The sequence below is a fragment of the Carettochelys insculpta genome, chromosome 18 (genome assembly GCF_033958435.1).
Source record: "Carettochelys insculpta isolate YL-2023 chromosome 18, ASM3395843v1, whole genome shotgun sequence".
Lineage (NCBI taxonomy): Eukaryota > Metazoa > Chordata > Testudines > Carettochelyidae > Carettochelys > Carettochelys insculpta.
The window spans coordinates 9,975,130-9,995,181 of NC_134154.1; the positions used below are offsets into that span (position 1 = coordinate 9,975,130).

Consider the following 20,052-nt stretch of genomic DNA (forward strand, 5'->3'; position numbering starts at 1 on the left):
GTGCTGTGCCTCCACTAGAGAGATGCCAGTATTATACAAACACATCCTGGTTTACAAATCAGAAGCTAACTCTCACCTTTCAAGATCTGTAGCTACAGATAAGTAAGTTGTAACTGCAAATCCTAATTTTCTTTCACCTTAAACAGCAGAAGAAATCAAACATTACGTAGATACGGCGATCCCTCTGGTGTTTGGAGGGAGTGGGAAATTATACGTTTCACATTGTATACCTCCACAGTTTGTGTTTTAGCTCCTCAGTGGTCCTGCAACCCGATCCCCAGAAGTTCAACCATCTGTTTTTCCACAAGTGTAGCCCTGGAGCACAAGAGACAGCAACCGATCACATGGTGACTGCCCCTGCTCCTCTTTTCTTGTCGGTGTCCAGCTCCTGGATCCCACGGCATTTAAATTTGAACAAGCTTTTTTCTGATGTTGACTTTGTTTTCTCTGTGGTTTAAAAAAAAAAAAAAAAAAAAAGCTACCCATACTTTTTCCTCTATTTAGAAGAAAATTCTCTGCACCTTCTTTTCCATAGCCCGTGGAAAAAAGTACAGGTTCCACAATCCATATTTACAGGACAAACCAATTAGTGAATGAATGACACCCAAAAATGAGAGGCACAGTCCTACACTAGAACATAAAAGCAGGGTGTCCAAAACCAAAGTGGAGCGTCTTTCTGCAGTTCACCCCATGGATTAGTGTTTGCCCGTACAGCTGTGTGCAAACAGTTGCTCGTATTATTTCTGGCCGGCAGTAAGCATTTTATTCCTTTATACAATGGTATTGAGAGAACAGTGACTGTGGCGGCTTCCTGCAAGAGTTTCTGCTGGCGTGTTTTCGCTGAGGGGGGTGTCGGGAGGTACAAGGTAGGTGCTACTATCTGCAGAGTCTTCCAGCTCCGCTGACGAAGGGCCAACGAAGGGAGGATGAGATTCCTCTGCGAGCTGTGAGGATCGATCACTGTTTCCTAGTGATGGTTGACTGCTCTGCACTGTTTGCGAGAAAACGCCATCTGCAAGAGAGAAAGGCAAGAAGAGTCAGAACGCTCTGGCCTACCACTGTGCATTCTGGCAAGTTAATCTATGAAGAAGTTGCATTTAAGTTGGCCTGACTGTCAGAGTCATATTTCTCACACCTAACCCCAGAAAAGACCAAACAAATAACTGACACACATTGCAGGAGTTAAATCTAGGTAGTTGGTCCAGAAATACAATATTTGGTAGAGGCAACCACATGACGGGATGTGACTCATTAGTCAATATATATAGTTTAGGCATGCAGCATTACATGAACATGCGATTTTTAAAAAAGTAAGGAAACTACCTCTTAAGTCACTTTAGGGATATAAATACTATTATACCGTATTACCAACCTACCATGTCATTTAAAAGGAGAATATTTCCATCTGATTTACTCTGCCATTTTTGTAGGCTACTCATTTAAGGAAATTTGGAACAGACAAGTCGCTTGCACATTTCCAGTTAGTTTTACTTGAAAAGTTCTGAAGCACTAGAAGTTCTTTGCGAAAAATTATTACAGGGAAAATGTTTGAAGTTTTACAAACTGCTTTCTCAGAAATTTTTGGTTTTGAAGTGTCAAAGTCTGACAGTTTCTGCAAAACCTAATTTTGAGGTCAGTACCTCTTACATATGAATCCTAAACTCCAGCCTGCTCTTCTAAAACATTAAATAGTGGCTTTTACAACTGCAGAATTCAAGGCATAGAGAACGTTGGCATATTTAAGTCTACCCTAGTGAGGCAGTTTTGTTTGGATATGTTCAGATATGCTTCCAGAATAGCCAGGGTACACTCAAAATTCAAGAAGGTACCTGCATGTACCCGTACAGCTCTCAGAGCAAATTACTAGTTTGCATTTTAGTTACCTTTTTAAAAATCCAACACACAATTAAAACACCTTCCTCAAAAAGCTTACATACTCGTCTTTTATTTCAGCTTTGATACTCCCTAAAGTGTTCATCATCCTGGGTAGTGAGAGTAGTGAAGTGTCAGTGCCTTCCAATGCATTCTATAAAAAGTTCAGGCTTCATCTCAGCTCTGAGCCTAACACAACAATTAAATACCAACTTTTAGTTGGCCACCTACAGCAGCTAAAGGACTAAACCTATAATTAAACAAACACAAACTTCATCAGGCAAAGGCCTATATGAATAGGCTTGGAAGATGGGTTCTGCGAGGCATGATGCTGGAATTTGTATCCTCCAAGAACCCGCCTGTTGCAACTGCTCCCCTGGCATATACTAAATTTATTTTTTGAGAGACTGTTCACTCCGCTGACTCCAGCTGCTGTAGGTTAAGTTTCCCATACGATATTTTAAGTCATACTAAACTATCAGAATGAAAACAAGCTTTCAGCAGTCGCACATATACTGACTCACAGGCACAGAGAAATTTAATGTTAAGAAGTTTATGGAACAAGAGTTATATTAAAATATTTACTACCAAAACTAAAAAAGATTAATTCTGAAATACACCATTCCTATTGTATCATAGAATCCCTGAAATATTTGCATATTTTAGTTTCATTTACGTTAACTTTCATTTAAGCAGAACGGAAAAGGATTGGAGTGTTCCCTTGCCATTACCCAGCTAACAAAATTATCAAAACTCCTGCCCATGTACCTGGAGTAGAACAAAGGATATTGTCTGGATTGATGGAAGCCTCATAGGGAGGAGGTGGGTCATCAGGATGCTGAATGTCAGGATATTTGTAAGCTGTATAGGGTGGTGGGGGGTCGTGGAAATGAAATGCCCCGCCTTCCCCATCATCTGAAAGATGCAGCGGAGTAAGGCCAGTTCCGAAACCATCAGGACCATAATCAAAACCAGGCATCCTGCGGCCCAAGTTAAAATGGTGCACTGTTTAAAAGAATAAAATATGAGAAAAACACATGGCTTTATCCCATTTCCTCTCCTTCCAGACTAAGGCCCAGATCTCCACCTTCTTCCATTCTGCCCCATATCCACAAAGTCTCTCCTAAAACATGTGTAACAAAGCCACACTTTTGCCTCATTCAAATTCATTCGAAAAGCCACACTGCCAGTGCCATGACTAAAAAAAAATAGCCACCCAGGCACATAGGTAACTCTTGCAAATCACCACTGAACATTTATCTACCACCACCCAAGCCCACTTTTGACACTCGTTTGTCTTCACCCTTCCCAGTGTCATATCTACATAGGATTTCAAAGGTCTTTTAGGTGGAAATTTTGTGTCTCTGTTCTAAAAGATGCCCAAGTACCCTTTCAGCATGGTACAAACAACATCATCACCATCAGCACTCTCTTAATGAATGCGTAAGGAGAAGGATATTGGAATACTTGATAACGGTACTATGTCAAATGAGGACTTAGGTATACTTGCTAACGTGATAATCTGGCACATGAACTTTCCTACCCATTAGTTTACCAGGTAGAGAACGAGAAACAAGACTGGTGTCAGTCCAAGATCTTTAATTCTGTGGGGGCACGTCTGATCTTTCTAAACATTTTTAAAGTCATGTTCACTTTAGGTACCTGTAATTCTACTACTAAGGATTTACCTACAGAGGGAACAAACAGGGAAGTTAGTGTCCAATAGATAGGCTGAGAATTTAAAGTGTAAAAACTTGCACACACTCTCCCTCCATGTGGACACTCAAGTTCCACACTAACAGTCCCTTTGTATATTTAGTTTAATCCACTTGGGAAGCATGCTTATATAACTGAGTGACAAGCTCACACGGAGCTGTTCTTCAGTTCTGGGTAGTGTACTCAGTGTCACAACTAAATACAAGGGGAAACAGATTATGTAGTATAAGTACTTCATATATTTCAAGGGACCGCTCAGGATGAAGGGGACTACTATAAACTATCAGAGAGGTAGTCATGTTAGTCTGTATCTTCGAGCACAACAAGAAGTCCTGTGGCACCTTATAGACAAACAGATAATTTGGAGCATAAGCTTTCGTGGGCAAAGACCTGCTTCGTCAGATGCATGAGTATGTGTGGGGCAGGAGGTTCGGATGGGTATTTAAAGAATGGGGTCTCAGTAAAAAGGAGGGCCAGAGCTGACAAGATCTATTCACTCAAGATGAAAATGGCCCATTATCAGCAGTAATGTATCAAAAGAGGAAAAACCAAGCGAGATTGGACAGGGGGATATGGCCCATTGTCAGAGTCTAATGGGAGACGTTAATACTCAGGGCAGAGAAGCTGCTTTTGTAAGGGGACAGCCACTCCCAGACTCAGTTTAGTACTTGGTTGATGGAGTCAAATTTGCAAATAAATTGCAGCTCAGAGACTTCTCTCTCCATTTGATTTTTGAAATCAAAGGGAAACCAGTAACGTACAGAAACCTGTCAGAGAGCACTTCAATCTCCCAGAACAAATCAGTAACAGATTTAAAAGCAGCAGTCCTAAAACAAAGAAATCTCAAAAATCAAATAGAGGGAAATCACCACAGGATTTCTTGTTGTGCTACAAATTAGCATCTGTTCAATCCATGATTTGTAGTACTTAGTAAAGCTATGAATTTTAGTGTCCAGGCTCTTCTCTTGATGTGGTGGGTGAGGGAGCAGGCGGGAGGAGATCCCCAAGTTTGGGCCAAACACCTAGGTTGCATCTGACATCCCTGCGGTCTGAGCCGGCTGACAGAGGCCACCCATGGGAGTTTAACTGTCATATACTCAAAGGGTTTATCTGCATCTCCCAGACCTGAAGAAGATTTCTGTATAAACTCCAAAGCTTGGCTTTCTCACCAACAGAAGCTGGTTCAATAAACTATCCTGCAAGGTCCGCACATTTACAAATTCAATTATTCACGAGCGTCGGCTTCCCAGGGCAGGGAGCGCCGGCAGCTGCCACGTCGCCAGGGCCCTGGGCAGGAGCGCCAGTGGCTGCCATATTTGCAAAATTCGGTATTCACGAGGGTGCTCAACAAGGAACCCTCGTGACTGTTGTGGCCCTGCTGTATTACCTCACCCCACATCTGTCTCTCTAAAATCATGGGACCCACGTGACTATAACAGCTCCGACCAAAACTGCAGTTACAAAATACTTACAATTTACTCCAATTAAAGACTCAATGCGCTCTCTACGCCTCTGGCGTAACCGATGGACCATGAAGAGCAGCAGAGATAAGATAAGGAAGGAGGAAATGCAGCTTACTATCAGACGCATCCCACTTGCCATTGAGTCAAATAAACTGTTGCCATCTGTTAGGTGAAATAAATACAAAAAAAAAAAAAAAAAAAAAAAAAAAAAATCAGTTATTACTTTGCCTAAAAATTATTGTTTGGAAATTTTCTGCCAATACCAGGAAAGTATGAAACCTAGAGAGAAAATTAACATCTAGGTTTTAAACTCATCTATATTTCATAATACAGAAAACTGTATATTAAAAACTTATGAGCAAATCACTCCACCATAATGAGACTGGATTCTCTTGGAATGTGTTATCTATCACAGTGAAACCAAATGCTTTGGATGACAGATGAAAGTCTGGCATGACATGAAAAAATGGAAAAGCAAATGGTTAAGAGCAGTGCAAACATTCGTCTTTGTTTGCACCAGATTGACCTTACTCTCTTGGACCACAGATCAGCTAGTCTCATGGTAAAGGGAAAGGCTGGGAATTAGGAGACCTGGGTTCTATTCCCAGCCCTACCAGAACCTTCATATCTGATCTTGGATAAGTCACTAACATTTTGTGTTCCAATTTATCCAGTTGAATGAATGCCTTTTTTTTCCCCCCAAATCGTATAGGGGTTATCATCAGACCCTGCACCTATGTACTGAAAACACATCTCTCAAAGTGTTTCAAAAAGATGGGTCAACACCAGCATTCCCTGCAAGCTGTGTGTTTGTTCAGCTGCTCAGGGGAACTCCAAATGCCACCAGCTGATCAGTAGAGGGCCTACAACTAGGTTTTGTTTCTCTGTTGCTGGATGCATATTCACGCATGCCTCTGTGCCCATCAAATTTGTTCTACACATGGATGGAAAAAGTCCGCATATGGATAGAAAAGCTCAGAGGGAACATAGGCCAACAGCATTTTCCCTACTTAAGTAGTGAGAAAATTGAGAGGGGGTGGGGTTAAAAAAATATTGCCCAAGGTCAAACTGCAAGCCCATGGCAAATCCTGGCCTGCAGTTCTGTGCCATATCCACTCATTCCACTGTCCTGGACCTCCTGTTAAGAAAGCATCCATGCTCCTCAAAATGGCATGCAGTGGAAGTGTTTATCTGTACCAAGAATCATTCACCATATTTTAGTGGAGGGTACATATGCAGATATTTTGAATGAAAATATAACTAAAAATGGCCAAATCCTGACCCCCTGCATAAATCTCATGTTACAGGCCTTTGTCAAGAGGAGCATCAGAGGATCAGGAGCAGCTTGAAGCAGGATCTGAGGTATTTGTCCAACCAGGACACAGGAGTTACCGCACATCAGAAACTTTAATGACCAGCACTGGTGTGTACACTTCTGAACAAACTTTAACCCAATGTTTTCATAGCCACTTGTCTAGTGCAGCTCACAGATTACCTAGCCACCACCCAGCCCAAACAACTCCAACCCTCCTCCTCCTCGTCGGCTGCATGAGAGCTGGGAGAATCCATTTATGGGAAAGACCCGCAGGAAAGGCCAAACTGCCAGCTTCTGCTGTCACAAATGTGGAGATACATCACAAAATACCAGTTTAAACTAATGCTTTGCTGAATACCACATACAACTGATTAATCGCTTATTGTGCAAGTTATCTGTTTCACCTCTGAAATGCTACCACCTATGATGTTAAAAAAGATAAACGTTTGAAGTGTTGCGACCAGAAGAAGCCTGGAAAGGAAACAGATTCACATCCCAAATCAGAGAGAGATTAGGTTGTTCATTTGATAATGTATCATACACATTCTAATTAAAATACCACCCCAGAGAAAGCAATGTAACATAACGCTCTGCCAAACAAGACTGGTACAGAAAGTAAAACCTCTGTGCTCATAAATCTTTGCCAATGGCACCACTGAAAGGCAGTGTCCACCAGAAACTGCTTGAATGCTCCAGTATAACTTCCTGAACAGCATAGTGACTGCCCTTGGGCCTACTGCCTCCAGAGCACAATAGTGCTAACACTACAAATGGCATCACCTGGCTTTTATACATAGATGGCCCTTTTAAAATACAGTAGGAGGTTTTTAAGCTCTAAAAAGTGTTTTTTCATGGACCTGGGTGTGTATACTGAAACTTGAAAAGGTCACAATTCAAATAATGTTATTACAGCTACTTTAACTTTTAAATTAACTCACTGAAGTTGGAAATAAGTTGTTTCAAAACAGGAGGCTCAGCGACCAGAGCAAGTGCTGAATCTAGACATTCAGAAAGCAGCTCTCACCTGAAAGCGCAGTTGTACTACACCAGCGAATATTAACAAAATAGTGATAATGGCCCAAAAGCAATAGTCAATGCTCCATTCGACCTCCACTTCAGCCATCAGCTTCTATGTTTGCAAGCACTGCCAGGTTTTGCTGTCGCTGTGATTATTTTCAAATGCTTTGGCAAAGAATCTTAACCTGAAACTTCGAGACAGCAAGTGCTGAACTTTCTAACCTCCATTCCTGAGACTTGAGCTGTCTATTGAGAGGGTTCTGCGTCCAATTCTCGTGAGCCCATGGCTTTGCCAGTTATACCATCCCAGAAAGCTGAAGAAGTTCTGCTTGTGGGCTGCAGAGGGAGGGGACATCCTTGACAGCAGCACTTAAATGATTAAGCACAATCTTCTGCGAGTGAGCCGTTAGAAGGGTTGAAACCTTACCCTAAGTATTCTGCTTCTCAAATGAACTTCACTACAGATCCCCAGCACTTTTTATGGCATGTACCGAAGTTATTTTGTCAAATGAGCACGAGCAATTGCAAAAGGTGTCATTCCACTTGATCCAAAGACTGCCAACTAGAACAGTCAGAAAACATGGGGAAATAAGTGAGGGTGCTAAGGAACACAGTCTTGAGTGCTGCTGCTTCTTGAAAGGGATGCTCTTTACAGATGTGCACGCGCACACACACGTGCACACATACACCCCCTCCCCGCCCTGCGCTTCCTATGTTGCATTTACAGATCACTACACTTACAAAAGATTACATTCACATACAAAATACTCTGACGTGGGCTAAGGTTCTATTAGAGACATATTAAGATTTCTTGTACTAAGGTTTTTCACACTTCGATTTTAAGACTGAACTACTTAACTTTAGACACTCAACTTTATATATCAAAGCACATTTCCTGGGCAGAACATATTCCTATTTGCATTCTGAGTTGCTGTTATAATTTCACAGCTAAAACACAATACATTTTGTTTTTCATTCTTAGCCCCTGCTATGGGCTTTCATGAAACCCTCTTACATGTTAGCCAGATGTCTCCCATCCAGTTGTCTCAATGATCTCTGTGAATATCCAGAATCTTAAACTCTACTCTCAACACCAGGTGACAATATTTGCCTCCCATTTCAGAAGCTTACACATCCTAAGCCACCATTCCCCGTTTGCACTGCTCTACAGTTGCTGCCCGATATTTAAAATATAGTAAAAATCTACCTTTAAATAGTTTTAAGTGCCATTTCACGAAGTGTGTGTGTTTTTCTTTGGCTGTTTTTGGAAAGGCATTGGAAGTGGGATGTAGGATGAGGATCTTCAATTCCTATCCCTCATCTCCTGTCAAATTCAGGACCTGAGATGTACCCTTTAGGAAATCTTGTATTTTGACCAAAGAGCTTTACCAGTTTCCTGACTCACCACCATAAGCCAGACCTATTTTGGTTCTCTAAGCTTAATCACAAGCAGCAATTAAGCAAACACCCACTGCAATATAAATCCCATGCACTGTTTGCAAATAACAAATTTACAGAATTGTAGCTAGATTTATCAACAATAAAAGCTAGGAATAAAACCTACCTCACATTCCATTTAATTTTCCTTCCTGCTATTCCTCTAGGCTTTTTGGGTGCATGTACGTATACGTGTGTTTTTATGAAACAGCATTTTCTCTGCTTTCTTTGAAAGAATAGATTTAACAAACTGCTCCCTCTTACTGCTATCTTCTTCTAGCACACAGAACAAAAAGTTGATTGGATTTATAAAATTCTCATTTTCACTTATCTAAAGCTCCCCCTTTATCTTCAATTTCTCTGGGTATAAATTAACACAACGTTCCTCTATTTGCTCGTAATCCCGAGTTTGTGGTCACCCCCAATTCACCCCCTCACTCCTGCCCACAACACATTACTCTGCCTGCTCCCATATGTTCTCTTGACATCTCCCACTGCCACAAGTCTCAGCAACAGTCTCCTAGGACAAGGCATCAATTTATAATCACTACAGAGGCTTTCACACAATAAGCCCCCTAGAAATATTAAAAGAAAAAACAACACATTGAAAAATACGGATGGATCTGTCTGAACAGATGCCACACAAATAAACGGCTGTGATGCCCACAGAGAAGAAACAGAACTATATACACTTCCCCATCGCTGTGGTATTGTAAATGCAAGGCACTAAAATGATTCTTCCTCGGCAAGTCAGAATTTACTAGATATCTGAGAGAGTTTGCATTTGTCTGTCCGTAAGTCTGTTCTCCTAAACCGCTAGGACTACCAGCTTCCTCTGATCAGAACTTAAACCCAGGTCAGAGTTTGGCTGGGCCAGTACAATGGGATGTGCCTGGAATGTGATGGTTTCTCATCAAACAAAGGGAGAGGTCTGATAGCAGAGACAGTTATACTCCACAATGACCAGAGAGGGGCAGCACGCACGCCACCCCCACATAGCTGCCCTTGGCCTGACCAAACCACCCCCATACCACTCTGCGGAAGACATCCCCACTGTCGTGGGTGGCCCCGGGAGCTGGCGGCCAGGCAGCACAGCTCCAGTGCAGTTGCCAGCCCAGGGAGGGGGAGGATTACAGTGTGGCCCTAGCCAGCCCTGGGCAGCACGGCCCCCACCAGTCTGACAGCCCCAGAGAGCCCCTCTACCACACCTCCCAACCTCCTGCCCTGAGTCCAACACTCTATACATCCCTCCTTGAGCCCAACCCCTGCCCTGGCTCCTGCACCCCCTACCTCCTTCTGAGTCCACACAACGGCTCAGGCCATGCTAGATGAATCCTCTAGTAGATAATACGTGAGTATTTCAGATGGGACTGCTCAGAAAATTCCTAATACTGAAGTGTTTTCCTCCTCCCAAGTCCTTTAAAAATACTCCTGTGCACTATTAGAGATGCTGCTCACTTACTCAGACAGTAAGGCCAAGGCTACACTACTATTTCTATTTTGAGACTGTCAGGGCTGCCTCTGCACTCTGACAACTGGAGTGCAGAAAGTGAGGTCCTGCAAAACCTTAAAAAATACCTTGCCTGTAAAAGGCTTTGCTTAAAAAGCTCCCCAAGGTCACAGATTCCCTGATCCTGGGGGTAGTCGCCACCACCAGCCAAGTGCGAAAACCCCATTTAACTCAGGAAGACACGGCTGGGATGTCTCCTTGTGGGGTACCCCAAAATCTTAAGAGCTTAGAAACAGAGCTGTAATCTGACAGCTGACCTCTCAGCCTGAATATCCAGACCCTTCTCAGGACACAGCAATCAGATCATTTGCTTAAAAAAGTAATTTATTCACAAAAGAAGATAAATCATACCAGTTGCAGCTCAGAGAATTACTTCCCTGGGATTCAGCATCAAAGTTACAGAGTACAGGGGAAAGAATCAAGTCACTAACCAGAGGAACTGAAAAAAAAAGGATAGTCCTCAGCAAATTCAAAATAACCCTCATCTGATCACATCTAACTAAACACTTCCCCTACTTACATATCTACGGCTGCTTACGAGATGGTCAGGATATTTACTGGATTCACTCCAACTGCTTGGGAGCAATCATTTCTCTGTCCCCTCTTCCCCTCAGACTGCAATTGTTCTCAGTTCAAAGGCTTCTCTTCCTCCTATTGGCTTACCTGACCACTCCCTGTAAAGAGTTGTCCATGTAAGGGTTAACCCTTCCCCTGCATTCATTCACAACATCGGGATACTTTGAATTGGTATTTGAAAGCTAGTTGGTTGGTTTTTGGAGGGGGATGGGTGTTCCCATTTCTATGGAAGTAGAAATCTTAAGTTCACTTGGCACTGTATTGCTTTTAAGTAGGGATGTGAATTTAGGGATGTGTATTCCGAAATAGAAACCACATGGCCAAACACCACACTCAAAATAGCAGAGCTATTTCAAGCACAGTATTTCATTCTCAGTATGAGAGATACTGGGAAGTCTGAAATAAGTACTTATTTCAAACCCCAGTGCAGCGCACCCTGCACTGGAGTTTGAAATAAGATGCCTCAAAATAAGTTCAGTGAAAATTATGTAACTTATTTTGAGCTAAGGCTACAGTTTCGCCCTAATCTAAGAGCTTATAATGTGCCAACTCAGCAGAAAGATTTATTTCCCCTTAGCCTTCTTTGGATGATTAGTAAATCAACAGTAAGTATACTGAAGCTTTTTTCCTCCTGAGATAGTGGGGTTTGGGGAAGACATCCAGAAATATTTGACAAAGACAAATCTGTACTGATTAAAGAAAGCAACTTATTAGCATAGTCATCTAATGTCTGTAAAACCCAAGAGGGAAAAACATATGCTTAATTTCAAAATGTCTGTGTTTAACACCAGCTGAGCAGATTTTATTATGAACTCAATTTTCACAGCTGTTTGATCAATCACTTCCCCAGCAAATAAATTACTTAATAAAATAAACTAGCTACTCAGGAAAGAACACAATGCTATTTCTAAGGCGTCTTTGGTCTCACTGGAGAATGAAAGCCTTAAGGCAGGGAATACGGAGAGGTAAACATACCCCTGGTTACTGGCTCTCCTATATCCCAAAAGTTCATCAGTGCCATATAAATGCAAACCCTCTTTCATCACCCAACATGGAGACTTTGAATTTCCTCATCTAGTTGGTTCTGTGTAAGGAATCAGACGCATCTGAACTCAGACCTTCCTATTGTAAGCTATGGTGCTGGGACCTCTCTTCTCTCCCCACCAAGTCAATGGTGGTAGTATATACTATCACTGGCCAGAACCTTCATCTACACGTCTTTTGAGAGACTGTACGCATGTCAGGCAAGTCATCAAATGATCATTGTCATCACCATCCTGGGTATCAATATTTCTAATAGCAAACGACTCTACCATATGGTAAGCATGGCATTCATACCAATGACATCCCTTTTTGTCCAGAAACAGCAAAAAAAAAAACAAACAAACCACCACACAAATCAAGATAACAGAAGTACATTAAATAAATTAGCAGCAACGAAGGGTCCTGTGGCACCTTATAGACTAACAGAAAAGTTTAGAGCATGAGCTTTCGTGAGTTAACTCACTTCTTCAGATGCTGCCCCTCTGATAATTAATAAATTATGCATCCAGATATCAGAGAAAAGGTCGACGTACCCAAGATTCAACCATAACATTAGAACAACTCTGAATAGTTGTGTTATCCACCTGTGCCCAATAACCCCTTTTTGCTGTTTATGTTTTTACTTTCAGTGACTTCCACAACAATGAATTCCACAGCCTAATTTCATGTTGTGCCAAAACCTTGCAAGTTTTGACCCAGCTGCCTTTCACTATCACTGAATGTCCCCCACTCTGGAGAGCTGACGAAAGTAGAAAGAAAAGGCCTTTTATGAACTTATCTACATACTGAAAAACTGTTTACTCTGAGTGCCTTGTCTCTCTAACACTCTGGAACTAACACTGCAAACACACGGAGCATAAACATGCAATGCTCCAAATCAATTAGGAGGCAATAATATATACTCTGGGGATTATGCACAGCAATTAAATAACAGGCTCAACACGAGTGTTTTGCCCTCATTTATGCATAGGCAGCCTGCCGACACTCAGGAGGAAGCAGATAGGCAGGCCCCTACTCAGTCCCTCCAGCAGCAGGCATTAAGACACTGGCCGCCAGTCCATGTTTTTGAGTTCACTCCCAAATTAAACCTAAAGCTACTCCTATGGGGTAAGTGGGGAGAAAGAAGAGCAGAGTCAGCAACATCAGAGCAGACTGTCAGAGGCACCTGGAAAGAGGAGTGTTCATACTGGAATGAAGTGACACACTTTGATTTTCCTCAGTTGTGTGTGTTCCGCTCCAGAGGGTGGAATGAGGAGACTTGTAAGGGCTCTTCCATCGAGCCAGAATCCTACACCATCAACCCTCAGGGAAAGGTCTGTGCCCCCCACCCATTTCTAGAGGCCCTCCCACCCCATTTCAGGTCTCTGCTTCCAGTCCTCCCAGCCTCTTGCACTCCCTAGAGGGTCCCAGAGTTTCTGGCCACCAGTCACCAAGCCCACCCCATTCCATATCCCTTCTTCCTCCACACATCCCTACCAGTACCATATCCCTACTTCCTCTCTCCTTCTCCGTCTATTCCACCCAAAAAACCAAGCTGCTGCCTCTGACCTGTACATGTATGTAGCAGGGGGCCACTGGGGGCATTTCTTTGCCTGCAGCACCAGGCAAAGGGGGAGCCTACTTTTCCTGTATGTCAGGCTTTTGTAATGTTCCAAATCTACATCAGAATAAGGAGGCTTGTGCCCACAGATATCTAGAACTTTTTCTGGAACAAGGTAACTGATAGGAAGCAGCATTCCAAAGTTACCACATTACATATGGGTAGATGCCATCAAGTTGAATGTCAGATCTCATTTCACTCAGCCAAAAATATGCAGGTTAAATGCTCACCTGGATCTAAACAGGTAAATTTGCAGCACTCCTTTGGGTCTTTGCGATACTGCTGACAACCCTGTGGGCGTTCACACAGAGCTGCCACGCACATCTCTGGTTCCCCATTGTGACAAGTACAGCTCAAACAGGGATCATCTCCTTTTGGCGTGAAATAGTAGCCTTCATCAACAATGTTGTCTTTGATATCAACACAGGTCTGGCCTGGAACAGAAATAGGTATCAATGGTCAAAAAGGAATAGTATGTGCAGCTCCTCCTGCAGAGTTAGAGCCCCACTCAACCTGTTATGTAAAATTGCTTAAAATAAGGAAAAGTTGGAGATCAAAAGACAAGTGCAAACTGGACCGCTAAAGACCCGTGAAACAAGGATCGATCCTCAAGGGTTGTGCTAATGCTGTGGGTTCGCATGATAGCAAGCTGAAAGATTTTACACCTGCAGCATGGGGAGGGAGGGTTTATCTTAATAATGGAAGTCACCCAGATGTGTTTTATTTGGTCAATGTTAACAGGATGTAGTTGCCAATTTTTTACATATATATCTCATCTATGGGCCATTGAAAGCAGCAGAAGGCAAGCAGACTTCTGCTTTTGCTGTCTCCTGGGATTTACAAATGCCACTTTTGGGCCTTCACTGCACTGACTCTGAAAGACGTCTTAAGCAGACCAAGCTAGAGAGAGGAACAAGACACTATTACCACCTCTGCTAGCTTTGACCACCTAGGATATAAATCTTCCCCAAAATGTATTTCCCGTCTCTCCCTTCCAGCTTCTGCATATTAACAGTCTGCTTAGCTGACAAGACAAGTTCAGGCATTGCAACACTGCTGAGAACCAGTGATCAGAAAGGTCAACTAGAATTACTGCCTTAAACAGCCAGATACAAGTTTGGCAAGTGTCAGGAAAAGCAGCCAAGGCATGTGCTGTGTCTTCAATTTCTCAGCACCCACAACACAAACAGCAGAAAGCACCAGATACAAAAGTTTTCTCCTCCCTTCCCATGTGAGCGAGTCTTGTTTTGTTATAAAGAAAACAGGATCAAATTTCAACAGAGCATCTAACTTTACCCTCAAAAAGGGCCACTAATACAATTCCCTCTTCAATGGCACCTGAAAAGATTTTGAAACGGAGGTCTCCCTCTAAAAAGACTTTGTACAGCTTGAGAGGGAATAAAGGAAACTGTTAGAAAGAAAGCCTTACTCAATTCTTTATATTCAAATGCTTTGTTTCTTTCACAACTGTCATCCAAATGTCTTAATCCCCACTTGAACAAGCAACTAATTCAGAGAACTTTGGCAGCTCTTTGAAATTCAATGGTGCAGAACAAGATGCACAAAGGACAATTAACAGACTTCTACACAGAGCTCTATGTACTTATAAGTCATCTGCACAAATGTTTTATTAGATTATCTCTTGTATTACAACTTACTCCTTTTGCAGAGGAACGAAGACTTCTCATAGCAGTTTTCAGCATACCAACTGTGTAAACCATGGTGCCGGAGGGTGGGTAAATGGAAACACTGAAGCTGGGCACAAAGAACGTTTTCATTTTCAGACATGGCCGTACCAAAGATAGGTTCGGGGGGCAAGAATACTTCCAAGGAACCTAGGGTGAGAATTTATTACTAATCAGGAAAGCCTGCAGTTTTATGAAGCTTCAGAAAAGTCCACCAATTTTTAGTACAAGGCTACTGTCCTCTCATTTTAGCAATGCTCCTTGAGGTGGAAAAGGATTGAGAGAGAGATAGGTACATTTCTGTTTCCCAAGATAAAGATGTTTGTGAAGAGGAAAAGCTGCAGTATCTATACCATAAAACAACATTGTTTAAAGTGTCCAAATGTCATTTTATATACCCGTGTCATCTTATTCCGAAAACGAACAGACCCTGATCCCACTGTTGTTCCTTTGTTCCAGTTGTAACACTGGCTTGGTTACCTGAGGATCCCATCTTCAAGGAGAAATCCCAAGTGAGAGATCTGGCAGCTCTTAAGCTGTTTAGAACAGTGTAGCTAGGGAAATGGTTCTATTGTGGTTTCTTGGCCATGTTTAGGTTGATCCCTTGGTGCTGTGATGGCCCTTTGGAGTTAAAATCCAGCATCTGCATTTCTCCCACCCCCTTACAACCGTGATGTGAACTCGATAACTTCACGCCCATGTTTACACAAGGTAAACTCTTTTACCCCAGGTACGTACGGGTTGCACCTCTCAAACCCGGTACTCACTCTCTCTGGCAGGACCACAGATGTTGCCAGGTGAGAGAATAGTGGCTCACGCAGGAGTCCCACTCGGGCTGGAACCACTGCCTGCCCTGTGGTGGCGTAGGGGTCAGGAGCCCCAGCTCAAGCCTGCTCCCTTGGTGGCAGGAGCCAGAAGGCTGCCATGGGGCTGGGAGGCAGATGCCCTGCCTGCCCCACAGCAGAGCAGGGATGGGCGCCAGAAGCCCTGTGGCAGGGCAGCCTGGGCTGTGGCCAGAGTCCCAGGGGAAGGAGGCTGGAGTTGCAGCAGCCCTGGAGCACGGGGCTATCTGCTTGCAGAAGCCCTGGATCGGAATTCGCTTGCTCAGGATCCGTCAGGTGCTGAGCATGCCAGATAAGGGAGGTGCAACCCGTACCTATTTTAGGGCTTAAGAAACCATTTTGGACTAGTGGATTGAGCACAGGACATGGAGTCAGCATTCCCAGACATCATTTCTCAATGGCTCTCACTACAAGAGACATCATGTACATAATTTAAGGTCTTTGCCTCAGCTATCCTACCTGTAGGCTTACCAGCTATCCTAATCACTTTAACAAAAATGCTGAGTGCAAACAGCTTAGTACACTAACATAAATTTCCTTTGTATGTTACATTCAACTGAAACTCAACACCACAAAAAACACTAGTTTGCTGCTCTCTGTAGAGATTCAGTATCATTGAAATGCACAACACACAGATTACATGCAATTCACGACACAACCCAAACAATCGAAGAGTTCCATATTGGCAACTTCTCTATTTAACAGATTTTAATGCCTCGCAAAAGTGATACAAACACCACAGCTGGAGATTAAAGATACTAAATATGTGTTTTGTAATGGGATCCACAATTTCAAACACAGGTGCCTAAAGCTAAGGTGTCTAAATTCATATTCAGCCAGCCAAGTATAAGTGGCATTTTATTCAAAGTTATGGGGCACTTGGATTTTTAGCTGATTTCAAAGGACAGCAGCTGTAGGAAAAAAAATGGAGAAGTGCATATGGATTTAGAAGCCAAACATTAGATATTCAGGCTTGAAAATGTTGCCCTTAATGCTCTGATTCCCAGACATCATCCGATTAACATGCTAAAACAGTCCTCTCATACAACACTCTGCTCCAGTACTGTTTGACCTCCTGGGAGAGATCTTATTTTTTTATTTTAAAAAAAGAGAAAAATTGGGCTCTCTATTGCTCTCTCTCAAGAGAGTCCATCTATCTAAACAGACTATGCAGAATTTTGATGGAGCAAAATTTTCAAAAGTAGTTAAATTACCACTTTTGAAAACAGGGCCTTAGGTAGATCTGCAACTTTTCACCACAGTCCACATTTAATAGACTCTTAAATGTTCTGGAGCATCAAGAGAACAAATTTATTCTACCTTCTGACAAATGAGAAGTCAGCATTCTAACATCTACTGTTAAAGGTACACATTAAGATAATTGAAGCTCTAAATAGTTTCACCAGCAGATGGTAGTGTAGTAAACGTCTCAGAAAAGAGCACTGACTTTTGCCTTCAAGACAAATAGCGATCTTTGTTTTTCCTGTTTCATTTATTTATGTTCAGCAAGGTTTGTAAATTTAATAAATTTAATATATAAGAAGCTTGTAATTTTTGCCCTTTGAGGGAAACACTGAAGTGCTGCTTTATTCTAAAGAAAATGTCAAAGTGGCACCTCCTTGCTCAGCAGAGAGCTGCTCTGTGAACATTGCACTGTAAAGCCAATGATAGTATGGAAACATTGAGCTCTACATAGGCAGGCCATTCCCCTGCTTTTAAGCTGAACTGCTGAGGTTTTATATGGTTTGTCCTCTGCCTAGCTCTATCACAGAAGTAGACATGGTTTTGCCCAGTATCATGCACCAAGAATGTCGTTTTGCCACTTCACCTGCAAAAATGTGACCTTGAATACATGATGTGTCAGAGATCCCATCAGAGGTGATGAGGGGATACACCCTGTAAAACAGCATCCTCTGTGCAACAGGACCATGCATGGTGCAAAGTCATGGTAGCAGGGACAACTGAGAGGGATGTCCTACATACTGGAGATATGTCACTGGCTACTTCATCTACTTCTTCTTGCACATCAACTGAGCAGAACCAAGTTCTGCCTGGCCAAATTCTGCCCTACATTATGTTTACAAAGCATCTGTTAGCACACAATGGAGTTACACAAGTATGCAGGCAGAACTTATCCTGTACATTCTCCACTGCCTGAAAGTGATGCCTGAGAAAGAAATCATGCAGGTTACACCTTTTAGGTTTGTAGCATGCCAAGGCACAAGTCCAGCAGGGCATTTAAGAATCTTCTTTATTCTACACAAACGAGTAGACTCACGGACTTTAACGGGGCTACTGACATTGAAACACTTGGCTGTATTAGGGTAATAACATATTTGAGCTGAACATTATTGTACCAATCATCAAAGGCAGTTTACAACAAAACAAGGCTCCAGTTACTTCTCAGAGTACAGCTACATTTGAAAGTGAAACAGTGAACCTATGCCAGCAGAGCATTTGATTCATCTGGATAAACTAAGAGGGACAAACTATTTAGAATGCAGGAAACACTAGATCAGCATTTCAGAAGGGTTTTCTTTTACACTTTTAAAAAAACCTGACAGAGCTGTAAACTGAGAGGCTTGCAGATTAAAGCTGTTTGTGTACAAACAGCGTAACGTAGATGCAAGCATCCTCACACCCAGGACTCAATGTACTTGGTCTTTGATCTGGGGAAGGCAGAAGAGCAAATCACACTTCAATCTCCATTTCAAACAATTTAGGAAAAAAAAAATCAAACTACAACAAGAAACAGGACAGCTTCACTGAATTTTGAAGAGGTATTTCCATAAGCTCTGTATCAGAGGAAGCAAATGTTATCAGCCATGAGGAAAAGTCTGGTCTGTGCAAACTAGATCTATTTTAAATATGAAGGTAAAACAATTTTGTCCTTCTGGTACAGACACCTATTTCAATAGATACATACAGATGTTACCTATCAATTTCCTGCTTTTACTTAGCATCCACTTTGGTGACATTGCAAATTTAAAAATCTGATAGTTATCTAACAGCTTCTGACTAACATCTGAGCAATAAAACAGGCAGGAGACACTTTCACAGGCATCTGGAGATTTGAGTGGTTCTTCCAAAAATCTGGTCAGATTACAAAATAAGAAATAAAGGCAAAGCCATGTGCATTTCAGTCTTCTTCATTCTTTTTATGCTGAAACCACAAACTTACATCATCACATTTAAACCTATTTATTCCACGAAATGGTTCCCCACAGACTGTTTTATGTAGATTCTGATAAACCATCAATATACAGTATCACAAAATTCAGCCAAATGTAGTTGCCAGAGAATGGCAGAGCAAGAATGATTTTGTAAGACAGAGAGGTCCTGATTTTAAGGGAGAAACCAAAGGAGTCTATAGACGATGCATTTTTCTAAAATGAAATCCCCACATAGGACAGAAATCTTTCATTCTTCCTAACATTGTGTTCTGCACTCATTTAGTACCAGGAAATTTCTGACATCTAAACTAAATGGTAGCTACCACAGCACCCCATCTCGTGTTATGAAGCAATTCTTCCTTTAAATTACAGTAACTTCTTCCACCCTTAAAAGAAATCATATTGCTGTAGATTACATTCATGCTTAAGGATAGCTGTTCTAAGCTTATGTTTAAGTAGCTCTATTTTTAGCCAAGCTGCATAGAAGTTAGTGTCCAATTTCAAAAGTTTTTACCTTTATAAGCCACTTCCCAGTGGCCTTCTAAGGAACGATTTCGGTTGGTTATGACATACTGATACCCAACCCAGAACCTACAGTAAAAGAAAAAGATTTTAAAAGATTCCAGAAAGCAAGAAGGGAAAAATACCACCATAAAAATGAGAACAAGTAATACAGCACCTCATTACTAAAATTTCCTATTTTTCACTTTTAAACTGACTTTAAAATATTTTAATGTTCCACATTGCTTTATTACAAGTTCATATTTTGGGAATATATTCAAACAGTAGCTTCTTTTTGCAA

The 20,052-nt window shown here is 42.0% G+C and overlaps 1 protein-coding gene across 2 annotated transcripts in view; it reads right to left on the reverse strand.

Annotated features, from left to right (window-relative positions):
• Positions 1-454: 454 nt before the first annotated feature.
• DGCR2 (DiGeorge syndrome critical region gene 2) overlaps positions 455-20,052 on the reverse strand; it is a 75,465-nt gene continuing 55,867 nt past the window's right edge. For both annotated transcript variants that reach the window (XM_075012528.1, XM_075012527.1), the window contains 6 exons: positions 19,765-19,841; positions 15,209-15,385; positions 13,781-13,984; positions 5,061-5,213; positions 2,641-2,877; positions 455-1,012 (listed from right to left, as the gene is read on the reverse strand). In XM_075012528.1, the coding sequence (XP_074868629.1) occupies positions 771-1,012; positions 2,641-2,877; positions 5,061-5,213; positions 13,781-13,984; positions 15,209-15,385; positions 19,765-19,841 (1,090 nt within the window). In that variant the 3' untranslated portion in view covers positions 455-770. The remainder of the gene's footprint in view (positions 1,013-2,640; positions 2,878-5,060; positions 5,214-13,780; positions 13,985-15,208; positions 15,386-19,764; positions 19,842-20,052) is intronic.